Source organism: Lissotriton vulgaris, chromosome 6, assembly GCF_964263255.1.
Source record: "Lissotriton vulgaris chromosome 6, aLisVul1.2, whole genome shotgun sequence".
In the NCBI taxonomy this organism is placed as follows: Eukaryota; Metazoa; Chordata; class Amphibia; order Caudata; family Salamandridae; genus Lissotriton; species Lissotriton vulgaris.
Window position 1 is genome coordinate 1,556,650,309 of NC_141694.1, and position 20,928 is coordinate 1,556,671,236.

Consider the following 20,928-nt stretch of genomic DNA (forward strand, 5'->3'; position numbering starts at 1 on the left):
TAAATACCATTCATACAGTAAAATAATAGTTGTATTCAGTTATGGATAACTTTAACAAACAGGAAGACAAGTAAAGTTTGCAAAGCCCTTAATTTACTTGATTGTAAAGGATGACATCAGCAAGGCCTTCGCATGAGGTTCACAAACTACTTTTATTTAAAAATAAGCACAAAGTGGAAATCAGATGGTCAGATATGATAACACTTTTTTCTTTTTAAGATAATGTGTCAAGCCGTTGACATTTAACAAAAGATCTTAAGGGGAGATGCCACCATTGCGATGGTGACCGAGAGGAGAAAACAAGTAGCTGAACCTAGATAAGGCCTAATGGTGTACCGAGCTGGGTGGTGGTAGTGTGGGGTAGAAATGGTTGGGGCAGACATAGTGTACTCCAGGTCTTTGCAGAAAAGGAAAGGAGCAGGCAGGCAGGCATAGATATACAATACAGACGTGCAGAAACTGGTGCGTGTGGCTAATGTGGAAGGGGGATAAGTGGGTAAAAGGGAACAAAAGGCGTTCAACACACAGTAGATTAAAGGATACTTGCAGAGATGTACACTATATCACAACTTTCATCTGTGTGTAAGAGCTTTCAGCAGCTGCAAGAGAGAACGTTTGACCCAGAGGAAGCAAACGTTTAGAACGTATGACGCAAATCGCTACATTAATTTCATTTGCAGGATGGGGCGGGGAAGGGGAGGATAGGGATGGGGCAGGAGGGGAATGAGAGTACATCATTCTGGATCAGCGCCGCCTAGTGCGGGATATCCAGCACAAGAGTTATTCCAAGTCTCTCGTAGCAACCGGCAGCCAGGCAGCAACGGCAGCAGGAGATGGCAACCCAACTGAACATTAGCTGGACCTTGCCAATAGCGTCAAAGGTGGGGTAGGAGCAGGAGGGAATCGAGAGACGCAGGAGGAGGGGTTAAAGGAAGGGGTGGTCCAGCCAGATCCATAGATATAGGGGCGTCCTCTGTGGGGTCTGAGTCCCCTGCCACAGAATTATTAAGAAGCCTTTTGGCGTGGGGTGCATGGTTTAAAACAGTCACGCTAGGGAACACTGGCTGTGGCCACGGAAGGGGCAAACAGAGAAGTGATATTGTTTGGTACTCAAAGAAGCTTAAGGATCTGGTAGTGACCTAACTCTCCTTAATGCACTTGAGTGCCGTGTCAGCCTTATCGCCAAACAGGCAGAAACCATCAAAGGACATGTCTAATAGTGATAATTGGACATCCCCTGAAAACCCAGTCGATCTCAGTCAGGCGTATCAGTGGAGCGCCACCATTGAAGTCATAGTCCTGCCAGCGAGTCGGTGGTGTCTAGTCTACACCAAATGGTGAACATCGCTGCGTCCCAACCATCTAGAAATGGCTGGTTCAAGTTGGCCCTGGCACTCTTCCGGGAGCATATGCAGCAGCTGCGCAATCAAGTCCTACAATGTGTGAGTGTTTCAGGCAGTGTTCACCAACTGCAAAACCAGGCTGGTGGAAGAAAAGATCTACTTACCAAAGGTGTACAGCCTCTTTGATTCCCTGTTCAGAAGGGTGCTAGGATATGCGCTTGGGTTTAGTTTGGCCATTGAAACCTGAACCACCAGGATGGTTGCTGAAGCAATCCTTCAGTGTGTAGCAGCCTCATGCAGGGTTTGGTCCAAGCCCCTAGGAGGACATCGGAGTCTGACTCATTAAAGGGGAGTAGGGCTCGGCAGAGCTGACCTCGCCAATGGCTGAAGCACCTTAGTCAAGACGTTGGTCTTGACCTTAGCTGAGGGGAACTGCAGTTTGAGGACCTGCAGAAATGTGTACAGACCACTAGCGTCGCCCAGCTCTTCATACCAGTTCTCCTTCTGGTAGGAATCATCCTTTAGGAGCCCATAGCCCTCTTCATCATTACCCCACTTTGAATGGGTGGGTATATTGAAGGAAGGCATCTGAGGTGACGTAGAGTGTTGTCTCCGAGTTGGTGAGGAGGATAGACTCTTCTTCATCAGGTGGCATAGACAGAGCTGGAAATGGCACAACGTGGACTAAAATCAGCATACATTCTGGTGCCAGTGTCAGTCTGGATTCGGGAAAGGATAAAGAAGGCCTGGATGGTATCAGGGAAGGACCCACCCGCGCAAATACAGCAAAGGCACTCCTTGGCTCTGTGGGACCCTAAGCCACATCAGATAGAGCCACTGGCCCAAAAATGAAGTATATGGCATTACAAAACTTCTTGAGCTGGGCAGAGGTCACTCCAGGGAATTCGGGGATGCGTGGAGCAGACCCTGCTGCTGGCACCACAGGTGGAGTGCAGGAGAGGGCCTAGAAGCACAGTGCTTGGTAGAAGAAGCCGAAAAACACTTCAACTTCATGTTTCTTCAATGAGTGGGATGAAGGTCGTCTGCAGGATCAGCTCCGTAAACGGGCTTAATACCTCACTAGAAATTGTGACTGAGAACAGCATGGAGCCTTCTTTTGTCACACCACCAGGAGCTTCATAGTCCACTTGCAAATCGCCATGGGATGCATTGACCTGCAATCGGCGGGGGCCATGAGTTGTGGTTCCACCCCAGGCATCGCAGGCAAATCAAGTGGGAGTCAGATACAGGCATCTGTCTGTGACATTCCTCACACGGTTTAAATTCCACGGGCTTGTTCTGGACATATCCCTCACCTGGAGCAAAGCTCAAAAAGAATCAACAAACGTTCAAAAAAGTGGTAAACAAATGACCAAGCTACTTCATGAAATCCATACTATTGGCAGGGAAAGAAAGGAACTGATGCTAGTGCACCAGGGTGGTGCTTATATGGACGCCGTACATGTCCCTTCTGACACGGACGATGATGGTGCAGAGTCAATTGACAACACTTACTGCAACACAGCAGTACTGTCCAAGATTCAAGATTTTCAGGATCCAGCCTGGTGCCTGGGTAATATTCTAAGGTTAGGAACTTGGGGTTTGAAGTATCTATCAAAATACTTACATCCATCAACTTAAGATAGTGAACTGTATCTGAGGATGAGAGAAGAAGTAGCTTTGCGATCTCACTACTTTCATCTGTGTCATGGTGCATGATCTCAGGCATATCCAAGACATCAGAATCCGACCCAAAGATATTGTGCACAATTTTCCAATACTATTCCCGTTGTTCCTCTGCCTCCTCTTTCTGCAACTGTTGCTCCTCTATCAAGGGTTGATCCTCCTCCTGGACCCATGAAGAAAATATTGGGATTTGACTAGGGGTTGATCCCTGGACGGGCCCAATGGAACAAGTATTTGAGTGGCTGCAACTGGAGTCAGAGGCTTGGGGCAGTGCCAACTGGTCTCATAATTCGATGGATGAGGTGAAGTCGAAGTATGCTTCAACTTCTTTATGTGGGACCGAGACCTACCCGAACGGCTTGACAACTTGTAGTGTGATGAGGACCTTGGAATCCGTGACTGCTCCCAGGACCTTCCTCTCGATCAGGATCTCAAGCGTCGCAGTGTCACATGTCAAGCAGCCAGGAGCTTGAGGAATCACTCCCTCAAGGCCTTTTGATGCATGGCACGACAGTCTGGTCATGGTCTTGTTCGAGGCGCCAGATACAAACAAGGTGCAGGTCGATCGCCGACATATGTTGGTGACAAACGCCGCAGGGCTTTAAGCCAGCCTTCTCCTATGACATATCTGCCACACCAGGGTAAAACCTTAAAGAACAGATGTCAGCGCTCCTGGTTGGTGCCTACATAGATTCTGCAAACTTAATTTCTGGCGGGGACTATGCCAACGATGTCATGCAGAGTCAAAGTATGCCACCTAACCGGCGTGCAGGTGTACTGCTCATGAAAAAAATTCGGGATCCAGTCTGACAACTGGGCATAATTCTATGGTAAGGAATCTGCGGCTAGAAGTCCTTATCAGATATAAAAAGACAAAGCAAATCTTCAGTTTGTTTTTATCTTAGCTGCTACTCACATTGTGTGCACAAGGATAGGATTTTGATTTTAAAATAAATCTTTAAAATATATTCATTGTATCATAGTGTTTTTAAGGATGCCTTTCAATTATGAAAGAAAGGGGTTTAGAAAGCTTATTCTCGGGACTTGAAGATCCATAAAACGTACCAATCAATCTGTTTTCCAGTCCAACATGCTGTCACTACAGCAAGACCTATTCCCTTCTAAATGGATTTAACTATATATTGCATATAACAGAAAACAGCAGCATATGCCAAATATACATTTTTACCTGTTAGGGCACAATGCTTCACTACATGCTTTTGAGAACCGTCATTCGGCTATTTAATAGTTTAATTTTCCTGAAAAGCCTATGCATGTGACAGAAGAATATGATCATTCTGCCCGAAACAAATACTGATCTACGAATAACGTACTTGAGTCCTATGATTTTAAACTACTGCAGAGTTCCATACCAGTGTGAGTTTTGTTCTCATTGTACATGAGCTCTTCAATATGTCTTGATACATGTTGTGTCAATGATAAAACTTTAGCTGTGATCACCATGTAAAAGGTTTACAACACCTGCAACGTGAGGCACAGTATATATTTACTGACATAAGAAGGGTAGCAGTCACTCAAGAGAACCTACCTTTATCTCAAACTCGTAGTGCTCATCCTTTCCTTGGCCACAGAGGACGTACCGTGGAATGCTTATTTTAATAGGGTTTTTAAGATCATATGGATTTGCTCCGAGAGAGCGCGTGACTATCCGCTAGTAGAGAAAAAAAACAAAAGACAACAAAGAATGTTATTAGTGCTGGAAGGTGCACTATGTAAACATACATTACCTCTATACATAAACATAACTAAAATACATGCCTAATCTACAATACTTTTTCTGGGTATTAGGTAGTAAACTTATATATCACACATATTCTATTGTTATATCTTGAGATGGCAACAAATAGCAGACAGGCATACTGACACCTACCCAAAAGATAAAAAAAGAATCAAACTTCTGTGCATTTATGTGTGCCAATAAAGGATAACCTCTACACAGAAACCTCTGATTTTTCAATGTCTCCTTTGAGAGCCAGTTACCCTCTCCTTCCTGTCTCCTCTTTTCTCTGGATAGAAGTTTCTCCTTACCAAGTAAGCTATTTTTGGTTCTTTTCTGTTTGCTGCTGGTTTCTTCTGGAAGTGTTACTGCTTTTTCTGCCTAACTGGTCCCTTGCTGGGCTTCTGGACATGTACCTACTGTCATTGTGCACATCCATGCCTCCATGTAGTGCTTGTTGGAGGCTGCACATTCTCCCCTTCACTGACTCCCTTTTGGGTTTATGGCAGGATGTTATTGCTATCAAAGGATGTGGACTCACCCCCAGAAACAGAAGGGTGGGTGTGGCTCTTTCAATATGCTTGGGCATGGTAAAACTATTTGGTGTGTGGTGCCTAAGTCACCTTTGCTGGAGCACAGGTGACTCACCTCTATTTTTTCTGTGATGTGCAGGTTGGGCTTAGGCTTCCAATTATGCTCCTTACCGGTTTTCAGGCTTGTCTGATGTTTTCTAGTCACATTACCTATTTATGGATATTGTCTGCCCCAATTTTCTTACTCTGCATGTTAGGGGCAGTCTGTTTAAATGTAGACCCTGCTACTCACTGGATTCTTGGCTTGGACTGACTAGCAGTTTCATTCTGACTGGAGACGAGGTGAACTTCTTAAATGGATATGGACCTCATACCCTCCCCTACTCCTCCCCGTGTCCCTGGGCTGGAAGGACTCAATCTAGGCTCTCTGCATGTGCTCCCGACCGGGCTTGGCATGGAGGAGATCCTGCCCTATGTGCAGCATTTGGGTCCCTCAACAGTGGATGGTTGAGTGCTCTAACTTTGCTCTGAGATACAGGTTGGTTTGGACGTCCCCTTCTGGCCTGAGCTTGTAAGAGATATGTTGCCTTTCACTTTGTCTCATGGTTGTGCATGCCTATGCATCCCTGCTAGGCTTGTTAGGAATTTAGTTGTACAGGTTCCAATGTTAGATGTGCCCTTTCCTGGCTCCCGACTAGACTTAGATGTGTCTGCTCAGCGTGGGGTGCTATTGGCTCCTTCACTGGTGGACAGGTGAACACCCCACCCCTTTTACCGCTGGGTGTGGGCCGAACTTATACTTTCTTTGTTACTCTCTGCTGGGATTGGAGCTTGGGAGATATGTACTCTGGGCCCCTGTATTTTGAATGAATTAATGAATGAATGTTGCACTTGTAGAGCACACTGTCACTCGCAATTGAGCACCCTGGCGCTAAGCAGGAGTCTGACAGGGACAACATCATTGAAGGGGCCTTCGCCCTGGTGAAATGGACACGCACATCTTCAGGGGGCTGTTTCTCGGCCTATCCAAAGTAGATGTTGATGTAGAGGACTATCCATCGCAACAATATAATCTTCACTCCAGAAAACCTACAAAGAGCTGATCGTCCACTTGATGGGCCTTAATGTAATCAAAATAAAAACCCGGAGCCCACTTGGGCTCCAACTAATAAAGTTGCAGCTATTCTTTCGATGAGAGCAAAGAATGCTGGCAGAGTGATTGATTCTTGTATGTCACAGGGACTCGCACACTGCTCAGAAGATTGCCAGGGTCCTCAGCACCAATTTGTCCAGAAGATGGTGGTGGATGGTGCAATGAGGTGGCGCAATCGTAATGAGGAATACATTTTTCAGGGTCAAGAAACACATGGAGAAGCTGTGCATCAGCTTGAAGAGCATACACATAGCTTGAAGAGCATACACATAAGAGATGTCAAGGCATAGTTAAGGTTCCATTGGGGCATCAATACATGTTTGGGAGGAAACATGTGCATCAAACCTTTAATGAACTGCATTTTAACTGGTGGCTTAAACAAGAACGGCCAATCCCGCAAATACAGAGGACTGAAAGTGGCCAATAAATAACATTTAAAGGTGCTCACTGGAAAGTCTTGCTGAGCTCAAGAAATAATAAAACATTTGAAAAATAAGGTTGCAAGGGGTTAGAGGTTAGAACACCACACCAGGTGGCAAATTTGTCCGAGAGCACAGTGTAGATGGATTTCGTGGAAGGGTGTCTGGTAGCAAGGATGCTATTCACCACTTCAGTAGGCAAATCAAAAGCAGTCAACTGCTGCTGCTCCATCTCCATTCAAGAAGAAGTAAGTTTCAGAGGTTCAGATGAAGAGCCGCCGCAGCCTCTTGCTGAGAGAGGAGGTCTTCTCACGGTGGTAGCCTTATCACAGGACATATGCTCAGGAGTTCTGGATATTACCCACCTCTGGCCAACTCTGTGGCAAAAAGGATGACATCGGTCTGGACCTTCTTGATCCGATTCACCAGTCAGGGGGGAGAGGCAGAGGCAGGAATGTATATATAGAGTCCCTTGTTCCATTTCAGCAAGAATGCATCTCCTAGTGAGTGCTCTCATGGGAACTCCGATAGGAAAAGCCATTGACGCTGCATGTTCTCGATGGTGGCGAACAGACCTAGCCAGGGTCCTCCACGCCCATCGCATATGCCATGCACATCATCAGAATGCAGATGCTACTTGTAATCTGTCATGGAATGTCTGCTCAACTCATCCGCCTTGGGACTCAGGGTCAGTATGTGCCACCTGGTATCAGGGCAGGCTTTAGTGCAGGGTGCGAAAATACACGTTGGCGCTAACTGTCCACCAGGACCACCTCCTCTGATTCTCTCACTGCCACCGGGCAAAAGTGCCCATATCTCTCCAATCATTAGATATTGCTAAATGTAGCGCCCCTTCTGAGGTCAGCGCCCCCCTCCACAGGTAAGCGCCCAGAGCGGTCGCAATGCCCTAAAGCCGGCTCTGCCTGATATTGCTAATAAGGAGGATGGTGGCTTGGGCAGAGGAGTAATGGGTGCAGCATGGGCTAAACTTCTGTGATCTGTTAGGCAGCCCAAGGAGACCGGATATGTTTCTTGGGCCTTACCGGGTGAGTGCTGCATTTCCTGGAGCATGGACGGTCAGGCCTGGCAGCAGGGGCAGCCAGAGAGGCACTTGAGCATAGAGGAAGCTTGGAAGAAGGGCAGCCGTGGGGAATATTTTGTCTGCCACAACCACACAAGCCCAGCTTGTGATATTGGGACTGCTTGACCTTGGCCTCTGGTGGGGTGTTGCCCCCTTACCGCCTTTTTTTATTCTCCATCACCAGATGCAGAAGAGAAAGTATCAAACCAAGTAGACAAAGTTAATACCTTGCAACAAACTATCATTTAACTCTCAGGAACTGATAAAAATATTAATACAAGGGTCAGGCTGCAGAGACGCACCCATAAAAGATTTCTGAGATTCCCAGAGAACTGTGAAGGGTTGTCCCCGGCACAGTTCTTGGAAGGATAACTACAGTCAATACTGACCCCTGAGCAGGCTATCTACTTGCTTAGTGACATAATGTTCTCATAGGACACTTTCACAGAGATCCCTCAGCGGACTCCCTCACTAGATAATCGCACCATTTTGACAAAATCCTTTGCTTTGCACACAATTGTAGCCAAGTTTTTTATGACTCCAAGTCAATAATAATCTGTCCAGACTGGGATTCACTTGTGGAAAAAGCAATGTAAATCCTTTGAAGAGGCCAAGAGAAAACGGATATCCATGAGCATCCGCAATATACTCCTATTTTCGGCAAAGTTATAGGTTGTGTTGCAGTCCTGCACCTTCCTTTCTTAAACCTCAGAGGCAGTCTGGGAGTATGTGGAGGAGCAATGCCCGATGTGGCTGCCCACGCAACCCTCTTAGGGCAGCTGCAACTTTTAAGGACACACATAACTGATTCATTAAGAGAAACAGGTCCTGCTCGGGCTCGTGGATGCCCTGGATGGCTCTGGTGTGGCACGACAACAAGAAGAACTATGCCGACCAAGCACTGAGGAGGATCTCACTGCGGCCATTGATAGCTCTTCACCCTCCTCGTCAACGCCCTGTTTCATGGAGGTTCATGGCTGGCTGGTTCATCCTATACAATCAACATGACTTGGAATTCTGATTCACTCTTCTCCCAAAGGTTGATGGTGCAGAGCGTTCTTACCTAGAATGCCAATGAGCCAGTGATCACATTAAAAGAGAAGCAGTTATAAAGGTGGCTAAACAGCACCATTCTGATACTTTCCCTGCAGGCTTCTCCCAGGTATTTCATGCCTGCTCCACAAGGGGATCCAGGAAGATGGCCATTTTACTTTGCCCTTAAGATCCATCAAGTGAGGCAAGATACACTGGGCAGATTTATGGCAGTGGCAGAGATGCACCCCTCTTCTGAATAATTGTTTCCTTGAATCTGTTGGCAGCTAACTGGCACAGATTCTCCACAGAACCATAGATTCGGGAAGGGGAGCTGAATAGGGTGACCTATTGGATATGGGATCGCTCGAGCAGAAAATATGGTTCTCATCAAGGTCCACCAACATTTGCCAGGTTCCTGGAAACTCTGAGCATGATAGATGCCTTGGAAGAGTAGCTTTACACATTATTCAGGGGACCTACACAATGTTCTTAAACCCTGATTATTTCCTAATGCCGAACTCTGAAATGCATGGAGTGGCTGGTGCTTGGATTATAGCCCAACTCAAGTTGTGGCTGGGCCCGAAGTGCGCAAATTGGAAATGGTACCTGGATGCCTGTTGGCTGGCAGAACCTAAACGCAGGGTGCATATTGCAGAGGCACTTGACTCCTATTTTGAGATGATCAAAGATTCTATTCACTCTCCTGGGACACAATGGGGGGTCGTTTAAAGCCATGCTGCAAGGAGATATCAGCTATCACGTTAGTGTGCAGCAAAAAAGGTAACAAGAGGTTGTGGAGCTTGAAGCCTAGGGATTGGAACTAGAGTCACAGTATCAAGCTTCTCCCTTAATGATTACACTTTGAAATTCCCTTCCCACACAGACCGTTCTGAAACGGACACAAATAAACAAAGCAAAAGGGTTGTCGCTGGCAATGCAGAGTAGGATGTATCAATGGAGTAATAAAGCCATTAAAACTCTCCACTGGTTATGCACTAACACTATCAGATGAGATCTAATTGCTTTCCTTGTGGGTAGAGAAAGAGATAAGATGAGACCTGAATGTAGCCCAGGCAACTGCAACTTACTACTCAACCCTGTATTTGCTGGATTTCCTGCCAGATCCAACTAACCTGGCTTACTTTATAAGAGATCTCCCAATTAAGGTGCTGGATATGGAAGAGAAAGATCTTCTAGAGGTCGACAGCACAGGAGAGCAGCTATCTGAAGCCCTGCATCAACTACAACCTGGAAAAACCCTGGGAAGAATTGGATTCCCGGCATATTTCTGTGCTCTCTCAATGTTGAAGCTTGATGCCCCGCTGTTGGGGGTTGTCTTTGAAGCACTGGAAAGTGGGAAGCTCCCACCAGAACTATGCATGACTAAAATAGTCATCTATAATGTTGGTCGCCCACCTGACTTGTTTGCCATAGAACCCCATTTTCCTTCTAAATGTGGAGATAAAAGTAATAAAAAAAGCCCTTGCAAACATACTACTTCAGATAATCAGCTCATTAGGTAGACTGTATCAATCTGGATGTATGCCCATGTGAGCCACTAGACATAATATTAGACATGTATATAAAGCACTAGCCCTCAAGGCTAGACTACAGGGCCTTTGATTTGGTGGGATGGGATTACTTGTTCCTCCTGATGAATAGACTTAACTTTGTCTCAAATTTAGGAAATAGGTGCAGCTGTTATGCACAGACTTAACAGCACGGTTCAGGATTGGGAGGGCTACCTCAGAATTGTTTCAGGTGCGATGGGGTGCCAGAAAGAGTTGCCCCCATTCTCCTCTACTATTTGCCCTCACTATGAAACCACTCGCAGAGTGGATTAAAGAGGTGGATACCCATGTTAAAGGCTCTGATACAGCACCTGGGAAAGCAGATTAAGTGGCACTATATTCTGATGAAGTGCTGTTCTTGAGTCATCTAGTCTGAGAGCACTGCAGATTGTACATCTCTTTAGCACGTTATCTGGGCAACACATTAATACAGTCAGATCGGCTCTGTTCCCCGTTAGTGATTCCCCTCCCAAGACTCATGTAGGGCACGGGACCCACAGGTGGTCACCAATGGATTTAAATATCTAAGTGTATATGTGACAAAAGACATTCAGAGAGCCTGGGCAAGAAACATCCAACTGCAGATGATAAACTGCTCAGAGATGTAAAGTTTTGGTCTCCCCTTTCATTACCATTACTGTGGGACTCAGAAAACGTTATGTTTGCTTTACCAACTACACAATTTCCCATATACAGTCCCAGGTCCCTTCTTTGTAAAGAGTAACTGTATTTGAAGGACATTTCTTTGGAATTACAGTATATCTACAATCACTCTTTAGAAGTGCTCATGATGGGGTATAGTGACATCTGATATCACATTATACTTAGGGGGTTCTCTTGGTGATTCTGAATGAGTGATGGTACGATATGCAAGGAGAACCCTGCATTTGCGTCCTGGAAATGGACAATGCAGGGGGTACAGTTGCTGCATTGCCTGTATGAGGGACACCTTAATTCCTCTTCCGCCAGTCACCAAGGCAATGTTCCAAATATGGCACAACATACGTATGGATTGGAAACAAACGTACTAAACAGGCCCCACTCTGGACAGGAGGACCACTTCACCAAGTGACAGAATTGCAGGATTTCCAACAATGGGACACTTGGAGTTTCTATACTTCATGTCTGAGACGGCAATTAAACCCATTTTTGCTTTACAGGAATAATGTTGCCTTCAGCGCAGTTAGTTCTTACATTTCTGCAACCCCAGCACGTTCTTGGGCATTACATCATGGGATTGGTTGAGCTTCCAAACCTTAGGCCAAGAGAGGCTAAGATGTTAAGGGAAGAACTGCAGGAGCATGAACTTTCATATATCGCTAGTAAATAATACCACCAACTTCTTTTCTTGCTTGCACAAGGATTGGGAAAAAGATTTGGGTCTTCTGACATAAGAGGACTGGAAGGGGGCTCTGGCTTCTCCTCAAGAATTGGCTATTTCATCACAATTTAGATTCACTGAACAAGCTACTTACCTTTGTAACTCTTTCCGGCAGATACTCTACCAGCAGATTCCCCACATTTTGAATATTCCACAGGCATCAGATTTAATCTGGAAGATTTTCCTGCATTACCTCTGCATGCCAGTATGTGGTGTCATATGGTTCCACGCCAATGTAGTTCCACTCTGAAAGACATTCAGAACAGCATATAGGCGCACTGACATCAGCTGCTTTTTAGGCTGTCCACACCCCAGATGCAGAGCCCAAAAATTGGCTGTTACTTGTATGGGAGTTCTATACGTTTTAGGTGGGAAAGAGTCCAGTTTACAGATCAGGGAGGATGGTGAAAGTCCATTGATGAATCTGCAGTGAGATATAGCATCTGCCAGAAAGAGAGTTACTAAAGGTAAGTAACCGGTACTTCTAGTAGATACTTCTCACAGCAGATTCCTCATGTTTTGAATAGATACCATAGCAGCACCTCCAAGAAGGTGGGTCTGTAAACTGGCTCAAACGAATAGGTTGCTTCTCTTCAGTTGTACATTTTCTGGTGGATGTTGTATGTACCTGCTAATTCCTCACCTTTGGAATATCACAGGAGCCAGTATGGATCTGGAAACTCATTATTAGCTCTCCCATGCAGGTAAGGAGTGCAAGCTCCACTTCAGAGCTACATGCGGTACCTTCATGATGTCACTGAAGCCATACAGGACACCTATATGTCTGCTGACATCCGTTATCATCCATTTGTTTGAGCCCTTTCGAGGCAAACGCATGATACCAACATCAACACAATAGATGAAGTTTTCAGTTGAATACAAAGAACATATCAACAGAACTCTTGGCATAGACAGCCAAGCAATGGGGAAGTGGGTGGGTCAGTGAGGAATCTGCTGCTGGATACAGTATTCACCCGCAAGTGTTACTGAAGGCAAGAAACTTGTTCTTCTGATGGCCTCTTCAATCTGCAGAATCATAATGTTTTAGCAGTCCCAGCACATGGAGGTCGGCGCATGGCTAGTTATAACAAAAAATCCTGAAGAAATGAGTGTGCTAAGTGACCATCTCTTCTCACCTCAGAATCTAAACAGTAGTGTTTCGCAAACGTGTGAAGGGATGGCCAAGGTGTTGCTATAAAAATATCTACCGCAGGCACTCCTCTCGCCAGTGCTGAAGTAGAAGACTTGGTCATAGAGTTATAGTTATCAGCTGCTTGTGGTGTGGGATTTACTCCAGGTAAGAGCCAGAGTACATTTACTACTGTTTTGGGTCTTTTTGGAGTTAACTTTAGAAATGAAGTTTATAAATAGCAATGGGCTTACGGTTTTGTGGATTGGGATGTGTCTCTCCCTAAACACTTCATTAGACCCACATGAATAATATGAATTCCTTCTGGAGTTGGGAATGGCAGAGGCTAGAATGTGGAAAAGGTAATGGACTGGCCTTTGTGGCAGTGCGTAACCACTGCAAGCAGGAAGAGAGCACTGGTTCTAAACACCGGCTTTTCAGGAAAGACGGTAGTGAAGGGAGTTTTATGCTTCAAAACCCGCCTTGGTGACGTGATAGCGATTAAGAAAATTGTCTTAAATATCAGTAAACTTAAGGGACAACTGTGTAATGGTTCAAATGGGGAACACATTAGGAAAGTAAGAAGTAAGTTACAATCCCATTGAGGCATCATAAAAGGAGTAGGAGGGTATTTATTGGGGGCGTTTTTTAGGAATCTCATAATAATTGGTGATTTAACGAGGGATGGTTGGTCAGGTACACATAGGGAGGCAAATAAGTCTGACAAATAACCTGTAACAGTAGCCAATGCACAGCCTTGCCGGGTCAGCAGGAGGGCAGGACTGAGAATGCCACACAGGTGAGCTGGAAGAGGATCTATGATCTTGTCTGTACACTATTTAACAAATTTGGCCCATCTGCCAGAATAAATAGTTTTGTTTGAGTGTCTTCTTGTATCCCTTCAGGAGGGTAAGAAAATTAACTCTGGTTGCCCCGCTCAACCTCCAGGGAAATAGGTAGAGGCTCTGGAGCCTGGCATGTAGAACCTGAACATGCGGGGTCTACTCTGTGAGGCAGACACAGCGGAGCACAAAGAGAGGGAAATTACATCTGCATACTAAACATTTTGTGGCCAGTCTAGGGCGATTAGGATTATGTGGGCACGATTTAGGTGAATCTTCATGAAGATGTGAGAAATCAAGAGTATGGGAGGAAAAACAGAAAGAAGCGGAAAGTTCCACTTCAAGCAAAACGCATCCCTTAGAGATCCCTGCATCGGATACCAAAAGGTACAGTTTGTCAGGCAGTGAGCATTCTTGAATAGTAAACAAGTTTATCTGAGGAGTCCCTGACAGTTAGAAGGTGTCCTGGACTACCTCTGGATGGAGACACCATAAGTAGTTAGCAAGATGACGCCAGCTGAGACTGTCCCCTTGCATGCTGAGAACTTCGGCCAGGTTATCTACCACTACACAAATCTGGTGGTCCGGAGGCAAGGGCCAGAAACCTAAAGTTTTTCAGTAGAGAAGATACGAACCTTCTCCCTCCCTGCTTGTTTATGTACCACCACACCGTCATTATCTGTCAAGATCAAAATAGACTGACTGCGAAATAAAGGAGAGAAGACCTTCAGAACTAGGCACCTCGTCAGTAATTGTGTAGACTGATGTGTATAATTTGTTTTTCTGGAGTCCAGAGTGCTCTGATCTCCAATTCCTTCAGATGAGCATCCCAACCTAGAGTGGAGGCATTCCTAATTACTGTTGCTACCTGAGGAAGAGGGTGACACAACTTCCCTTGAGAAAGGTTACGATTCACACTCTACCATTGAAGGTCCAACTCAGTGTCCCTGGAGATTTTGAAGCAGGCTTGGAGATCTCTGTTGTGTTTTAACCACTGCCTTTGAAGGCACCAATGGAGGACCCTCATGGGCCAGGGTGCATGAGTGACCAACAGGATGCAGTAGTATAGAAGGCCAAACAAACCTAGACCGTCAGGACTGGAATAATCGCTCCATTCTGAAACATCGCAATTAAAGCCTCAATATCTTGAACCCTCTGTGGATGAGGGAAGGCTTGACTCGGTGTGTCCAGTACTGCCCCTATGAACAGGATGTGCTGAGAAGGAAATAGGTGAGACTTGGGCTTGTTGATCGAAAAGCCCAGGTCACAAAACAACATAATTGTCGCCTGCAAGTGGAGAGACACCATCTCTGGAGAGGGGACTTTGATGAGCCTATCATCCAGGTAGGGGAAAACCAGAATTCCCCCCTATCTGAGATGGGCTGCAAACGCCATCACCTTTGTGGAGACTCAAGAAGTGGTAGTGAGGCCAAATGGAAGGACCACAAACTGGCAGTGCTCCGATCCGACCGCGAAGTGAAAAAACATCCTGTGTGGCTGCAGGATAGGGATGTGGAAACAGGCATCCTGGAAGTCGACAGTCACCATACAGTCTTCTGCTTCCAGTGCAAGTAGAACCTAAGCTAGAGTGAGCATTTTAAACTAATCCTTTCTAAGAAACCAGTTTAGCATCCTGAGATCTCAGATCCGATGGAGAGTGACATCCATTTTGGGGAGCAGGAAGTTCTGGGAGTAGCACCCATTAACCCGCTTTTGCTCTGGAACCAACTTTATTGCACCTTTGAGAAGTAAGAATGGAAAGTCTTGTTGGAGGTGAGAATATGGACTATTGGAAGCATAGAAGGATGGGGGGAGAGGTCTGAGGTAATGGCCGTACAACCTTAAAAAAAGGAGGATATTCATCCTCTAATGAGCTGTGTGTATTCAAGTAAGGCAATTCTAGGGCTGCTTCTCTGTGGCGGCTGGGGAAGAGGAAGAGTAGGAGGAGGAGTTAGGGAGCAGGATCGCTCTGATTCGTCTCTTGCCTCATCCTCTATATTATTTGTAGAGGGAATCTGCCTGCTTTTGCTCAACTACAAACTGTTGACAGCCTTGAAATGAAAAATCTCTTGCTGAAGCCATGAAACGTCTGAAACTTACAGTAGTATCTAGGTTTTGCTTGGAGATCAAAGCATCTGGCTGTGGCTTTGCTGCCCTTAAACCTCTCCAGTGCAGAGTCTGCTTTGGCACTACAAAGTGGATATTCGTCGATAGGAAGGTCCATGTGTGTGGTCTGTACGTTTGATGAAAAGCCTAAATTTCTTTACTTGGTGTGATAAGATGAGGTGATGGATATCTCCATGGCTCTTGCCACTGAATCCGCAGTATCTAGGCCGGACTGTATAACCAGTTTTGTGGCAGCCTGACCATTTCCGTTCAGCTCAACTCAGAAGTGTGTTCGCAGGTTGTCAGAAACAGTGGTGATAACCGCCTTTGTGAAACCGAACGGGAAATGCAAATATCTGCCAAGATGGTATGTGGCAGTTGAAGCCATACTCCCTGCCGAAAAAGTTTTCTTCCCAAATTTCTCCTGCTTCTTCGATTCCCTACCAGCTGGTGTAGAAGGAACGTAGCATAGTACCATTTTAGAGGAACAAGAGGCCAGCACCAGTAGTGGGTGTGAGATGGGTGTGCTGATAAGAACCAGGATTTCATGGGCTGGCTTATATCGCCAAGCAATCAGTCTGTACATGGCAGTTAATGTCAGTTTCTCCAATTAAACAGAAGAAAGGGTTCCACTGTGAGGGCGATGGGATGCGGAAATTCAGCCACTATTTTGGATTTGATCTCTGTGGAAGGGAGCTACGGAACCGCTCCGTCATGAGCACAGCTCAACCGAGGCTCATGACGGAGCGGCTCCGTCATGAGCATAGAAAGGGGTTAAACAGGAGTCTACATGTCATTTCAGAGTTGCATCTCTCTTCTACTCAGACTTGTCCCGAGCATTCCAACGGGTCACCGCCACCACCATTCTAGGCCAGCACGCCAGCACAGTTGTGCCAACAGTGAATCCATCCAATGCTGCCATACAGCCAGAAAGTACATTGTGAAGTACAAAAGGAATTATAGGAGGAAATACATATAGTGGGGCACTGCTATCTATTCCTGTGGCTGTGTCAACAAATAGCACGTCAGAGGTGCCCAAATATCTCGGGGTCTGGAGGCCACTGGCAATAACTCTGCATACAGCGCCAGTTGTTCCTGGCAGTATATGATGTCTCTGATACATTCCTTAAATTTGGGCGCCCTTCCCCTACCCCAGCGACACGCCTCTCTTCGTTTGGCCATCAATAACGCCAGGGCCACGAATTTACAGTGTGACGCCTGCATTGCTTTAACGTATCCCATTAGGGCCATCATTGGTGTGGGTTCGATCTGGACATTTATCATCAAGGATAAGGCTTCAAAGATTAGCAGCGAGTACGCAGTCACCCCTGGCCACTCCCATGCAAGATGCAGAAAGTCCGCCCCAGGGGCACAACATCTGTCGCATCTGTCATCCTCCCTCAGTTTTTACCTATGCATTCGGGCAGGGGTATAATACAGTCTATGGAGAAATTTATAATGGATCATACGTAAACGACTACTAGCTGACACCTGTTCAGCTTGAGAGGAACAGTATTTCCACTGGTCATCCGTCATAACTGTACCCTATTCCACATCCCAGGGTGTTCTGGCCAATGCAGGCGGTTCCACCCTCTGGGTGTGCACTGTGTGATATATTATGGAGACTAATCTCTTAGCTGTGACTCCTTGGAGAATCTGGTGCAATGGCGCAAGGATCGGGGGCTCCGCTGGGAAGTATGGGGTAATAGAGTGGACACCCTGTCTAAGACGTATATATAGAAATGTGTCGCGTGGCGTCTGCTGCATTCCCTGAATTACGTGTTCAAGTGTCCTGAAAGTGCCTTCATGGAACATGTCACTCCATGTCATAATGCGTGTGCGCTCCTTAAACTGATGAAAAACTACTTCTTGAAGAAGGGGCATGGCAGGGTGGTACACAAGTGGAAGCAGTGGAGAATAGAGCATAGGGGCGTCTAACAGTTTACCTATAGTGGCCCCTCATGGCTTAAAAATGTCAACCTCACCGTCAGAAAGATGCAGGGCCGAACTTAGCATCACGATATATAAATCTGGAATGGTGCTGATACAAGCAGCAAATCGAGATCTAGAGAGATTTGCCAAGACTTTCCAATCGGTAAAAGACTCAATGGACGACCTGAGTAATCTACGTCTCCTAACCCCACCAGTAGACACTCTAGATATTCACGATGTCACCATCAGAGGCGCAAATAGAACCAGGAACGATCATGCTCAAAACCTAACCAGGTAGAGACTACTGGTCTAGTAATGCCAGTACCGGAGAACACGACTGTAAGAACTGAGAAGTCTACCTATCAGACAAACAAAGAACACTACCAGCGCCAAAGAGAAGAGTCGCCCCTACTCCTGAACCACGAGGCCCCTCTCGTAGAGCATACACTGGTTGAGACAGAAGTCACCAGCCTTCCTACATCCCACACCCTCTCCAGCACAATTCCAACGTCGTTCACACCTCCACCATCAAACGAACTACCAACTACACAGGATTTATCTAACTCCATCAACCTCCCGATACCGCTCGCTATTACAACACCAGCGACATGCAGACCTTCACCCACAAACATGCTCCTAGTAATTCGGAACATATCCAGCACCAACGACACACCTAACAGAATTGGAACCGACAATCAAAAAGAGGAGATAAAGGAAATGGCAGCGCAACTAAGAACCGAGCCAAAAAGGAGAAGAGTAGAACGGATGTACAGATCGGCCGCCCTTAAGAAATCTCATCAGAACGAGAAGGACTTTAATAAGCTTCAGAAACTAGTGAGCAAGCTAGCAAAAGCCACTATTAATACCGTACAGACGATTGAAAAAATTGGAGAGATGACGGTGAACATTCATTCTAAAGTCACGGATATCCAAAACCTTGTTCATTCTTCACATAGAGAGCGTAACGAGGCGGACATGCGTTTAAAACAGAGAGACAACAGACCAGACAGGACTAAACCGCTATCTAAAGAGGAAACGCTGGCCTTAATCTGAACATATGATCGATCGGACCACATCGAAGGGGAGAGAATCAAAACATTACCACCAGACGCTAACAGAACATCGAGAAAAAACAATAGAACATCCAACCCCCACAACTTACAGCATATACAGCTAACTCCAAACGAAGCCGAAAATGTGAACACTAGTACAAAAGAAAAACATCTGACCTGTCTACTACTCAACTGTCGATCAGCAACCAAACATGCATCGGACATAGCGGACCTCATCCTCAATAAGGACATTGACCTGGCAATCCTTACAGAAACATGGCTTACGGAATCTTCATCCCCAACCATGGATCTGTTAGTACCACCGCAATTCAACATTTTGAGACTTGATAGACCCATAAAGCTAGGGGGAGGGATAGCCTGTATTCATTGATCTGACATAGAGGTTAAACAAATTCAGGCCGACCCGCTAGAATCCTGTGAGTATCTTGGTCTTAACATAAGATCAACCAACATTCAACAATGCAACTTGCATACATTTTACCACCCACCAGGAGATAATGAAAAGTTTATAGTAGAGTTAATGGAGATCATAACAGCCAACTCTAACAACGCTGCCAATAACATATTTCTAGGCGACTTCAACCTTCACTGGGAGAACTGCAATGACAAACTGGTCAACATGCTGAAAGGCTTCCTCACTGAACTAAACCTCACTCAAGCGTGCACACTACCCACACACTCTAAAGGAGCGACGTTAGACTGGATTATCTCAAGAAACAATGCTGCAACAATCCACTCCATAACACCATGTGACTGGTCTGATCATCATGCCATAACTTTCATGATACCCACATTGAGAAAAGGTAGGACCAGGCAACCTTTCAAAGCCAAAAAATGGACCCGGGACACAAAAGAAGCAAATATGGAACTACTGGTCGAAAGCTGCGAAAGAGACTTAAAGCCACCCAACAACCTGGAAAAAGTTAACGAGCTGACGGATCACTACATAGCAGCTGTTGAAAATATCGTTAATAACACCATGCCATTAAAATTGAAAAGAATCTCAGAGAAGACAAAAAACCCATGGTTTAACGAAGCACTAAACGAAGATAGACGCAAATTGAGAATGGCCGAAAGAAAATGGAGGCAACACCCATCATCTCCTGAACTGGAAGCCCTCAGAAAAATAAGGAACCAATATAATAAAAAGATCATCAACTCAAAAAAGGAATTTATAAGAGCAGAACTGGATAATGCCAAAAACAGACCACGAAAACTATTTGAAATCCTAAAGGAGCAATCAAACAAACTAGCCAAATCAGTGCTAGAAAATTCAAAAACACCTCTAAACTGTGATGAATTTTCCACATTTTTCACGGAAAAGGCCAAAACACTCGAAGTAGAGCTTAGAAACTCGGCGTCGAACCTTCCCAACGAACCTCCGTTTACTAACGATGCTGACTCTACAACGGATTGCACAACGGATTGCACCATCGCAAAAAACAAGGCGAGTTGGGAATCATTCGAACTATATGACCAACACACGATTGCTAAGACGCTCGCAGGAATCAAACCTAACAACCACTACCAAGACCCTCTGCCTGCAAAATGCGTAAAAGAAATCAATCACATCCTGATTCCAATATGGACCGAAATAATAAATGCGTCACTTTCACAAGGGATCCTTCCCGACTGCCTAAAAACAGGTCAAGTCGTTCCCATAATCAAAAAACCCACAGCGGATGCATCAGATCCAAATAAATATTCGCCCAGTGACCAACATCCCTTTACTGGCCAAGCTGACTGAGAAATGTGTGCAGAACCAACTGAGCCAACACATCACCAAATTCTCCTTGCTAGACGAATGTCAATCGGGATTCAGAGCAGGGCACAGCATGGAAACAGCGATTCTCCATATTATTGATGACGCGCTACAGGCCCTTGACCAAAATCAAGCATGCTTACT

General features: G+C 45.6%; 1 protein-coding gene across 2 annotated transcripts in view; it reads right to left on the reverse strand.

Moving 5' to 3' along the window:
• Positions 1–20,928, reverse strand: part of KIF16B (kinesin family member 16B) — a 1,618,961-nt gene that overhangs the window by 225,486 nt on the left and 1,372,547 nt on the right. For both annotated transcript variants that reach the window (XR_015296683.1, XM_086927730.1), the window contains exon 23: positions 4,579–4,701. Coding sequence is in view for 1 of the 2 variants with exons in the window: in XM_086927730.1 (XP_086783856.1) it covers positions 4,579–4,701 (123 nt within the window). In the remaining variant the exon portion in view is untranslated. The remainder of the gene's footprint in view (positions 1–4,578; positions 4,702–20,928) is intronic.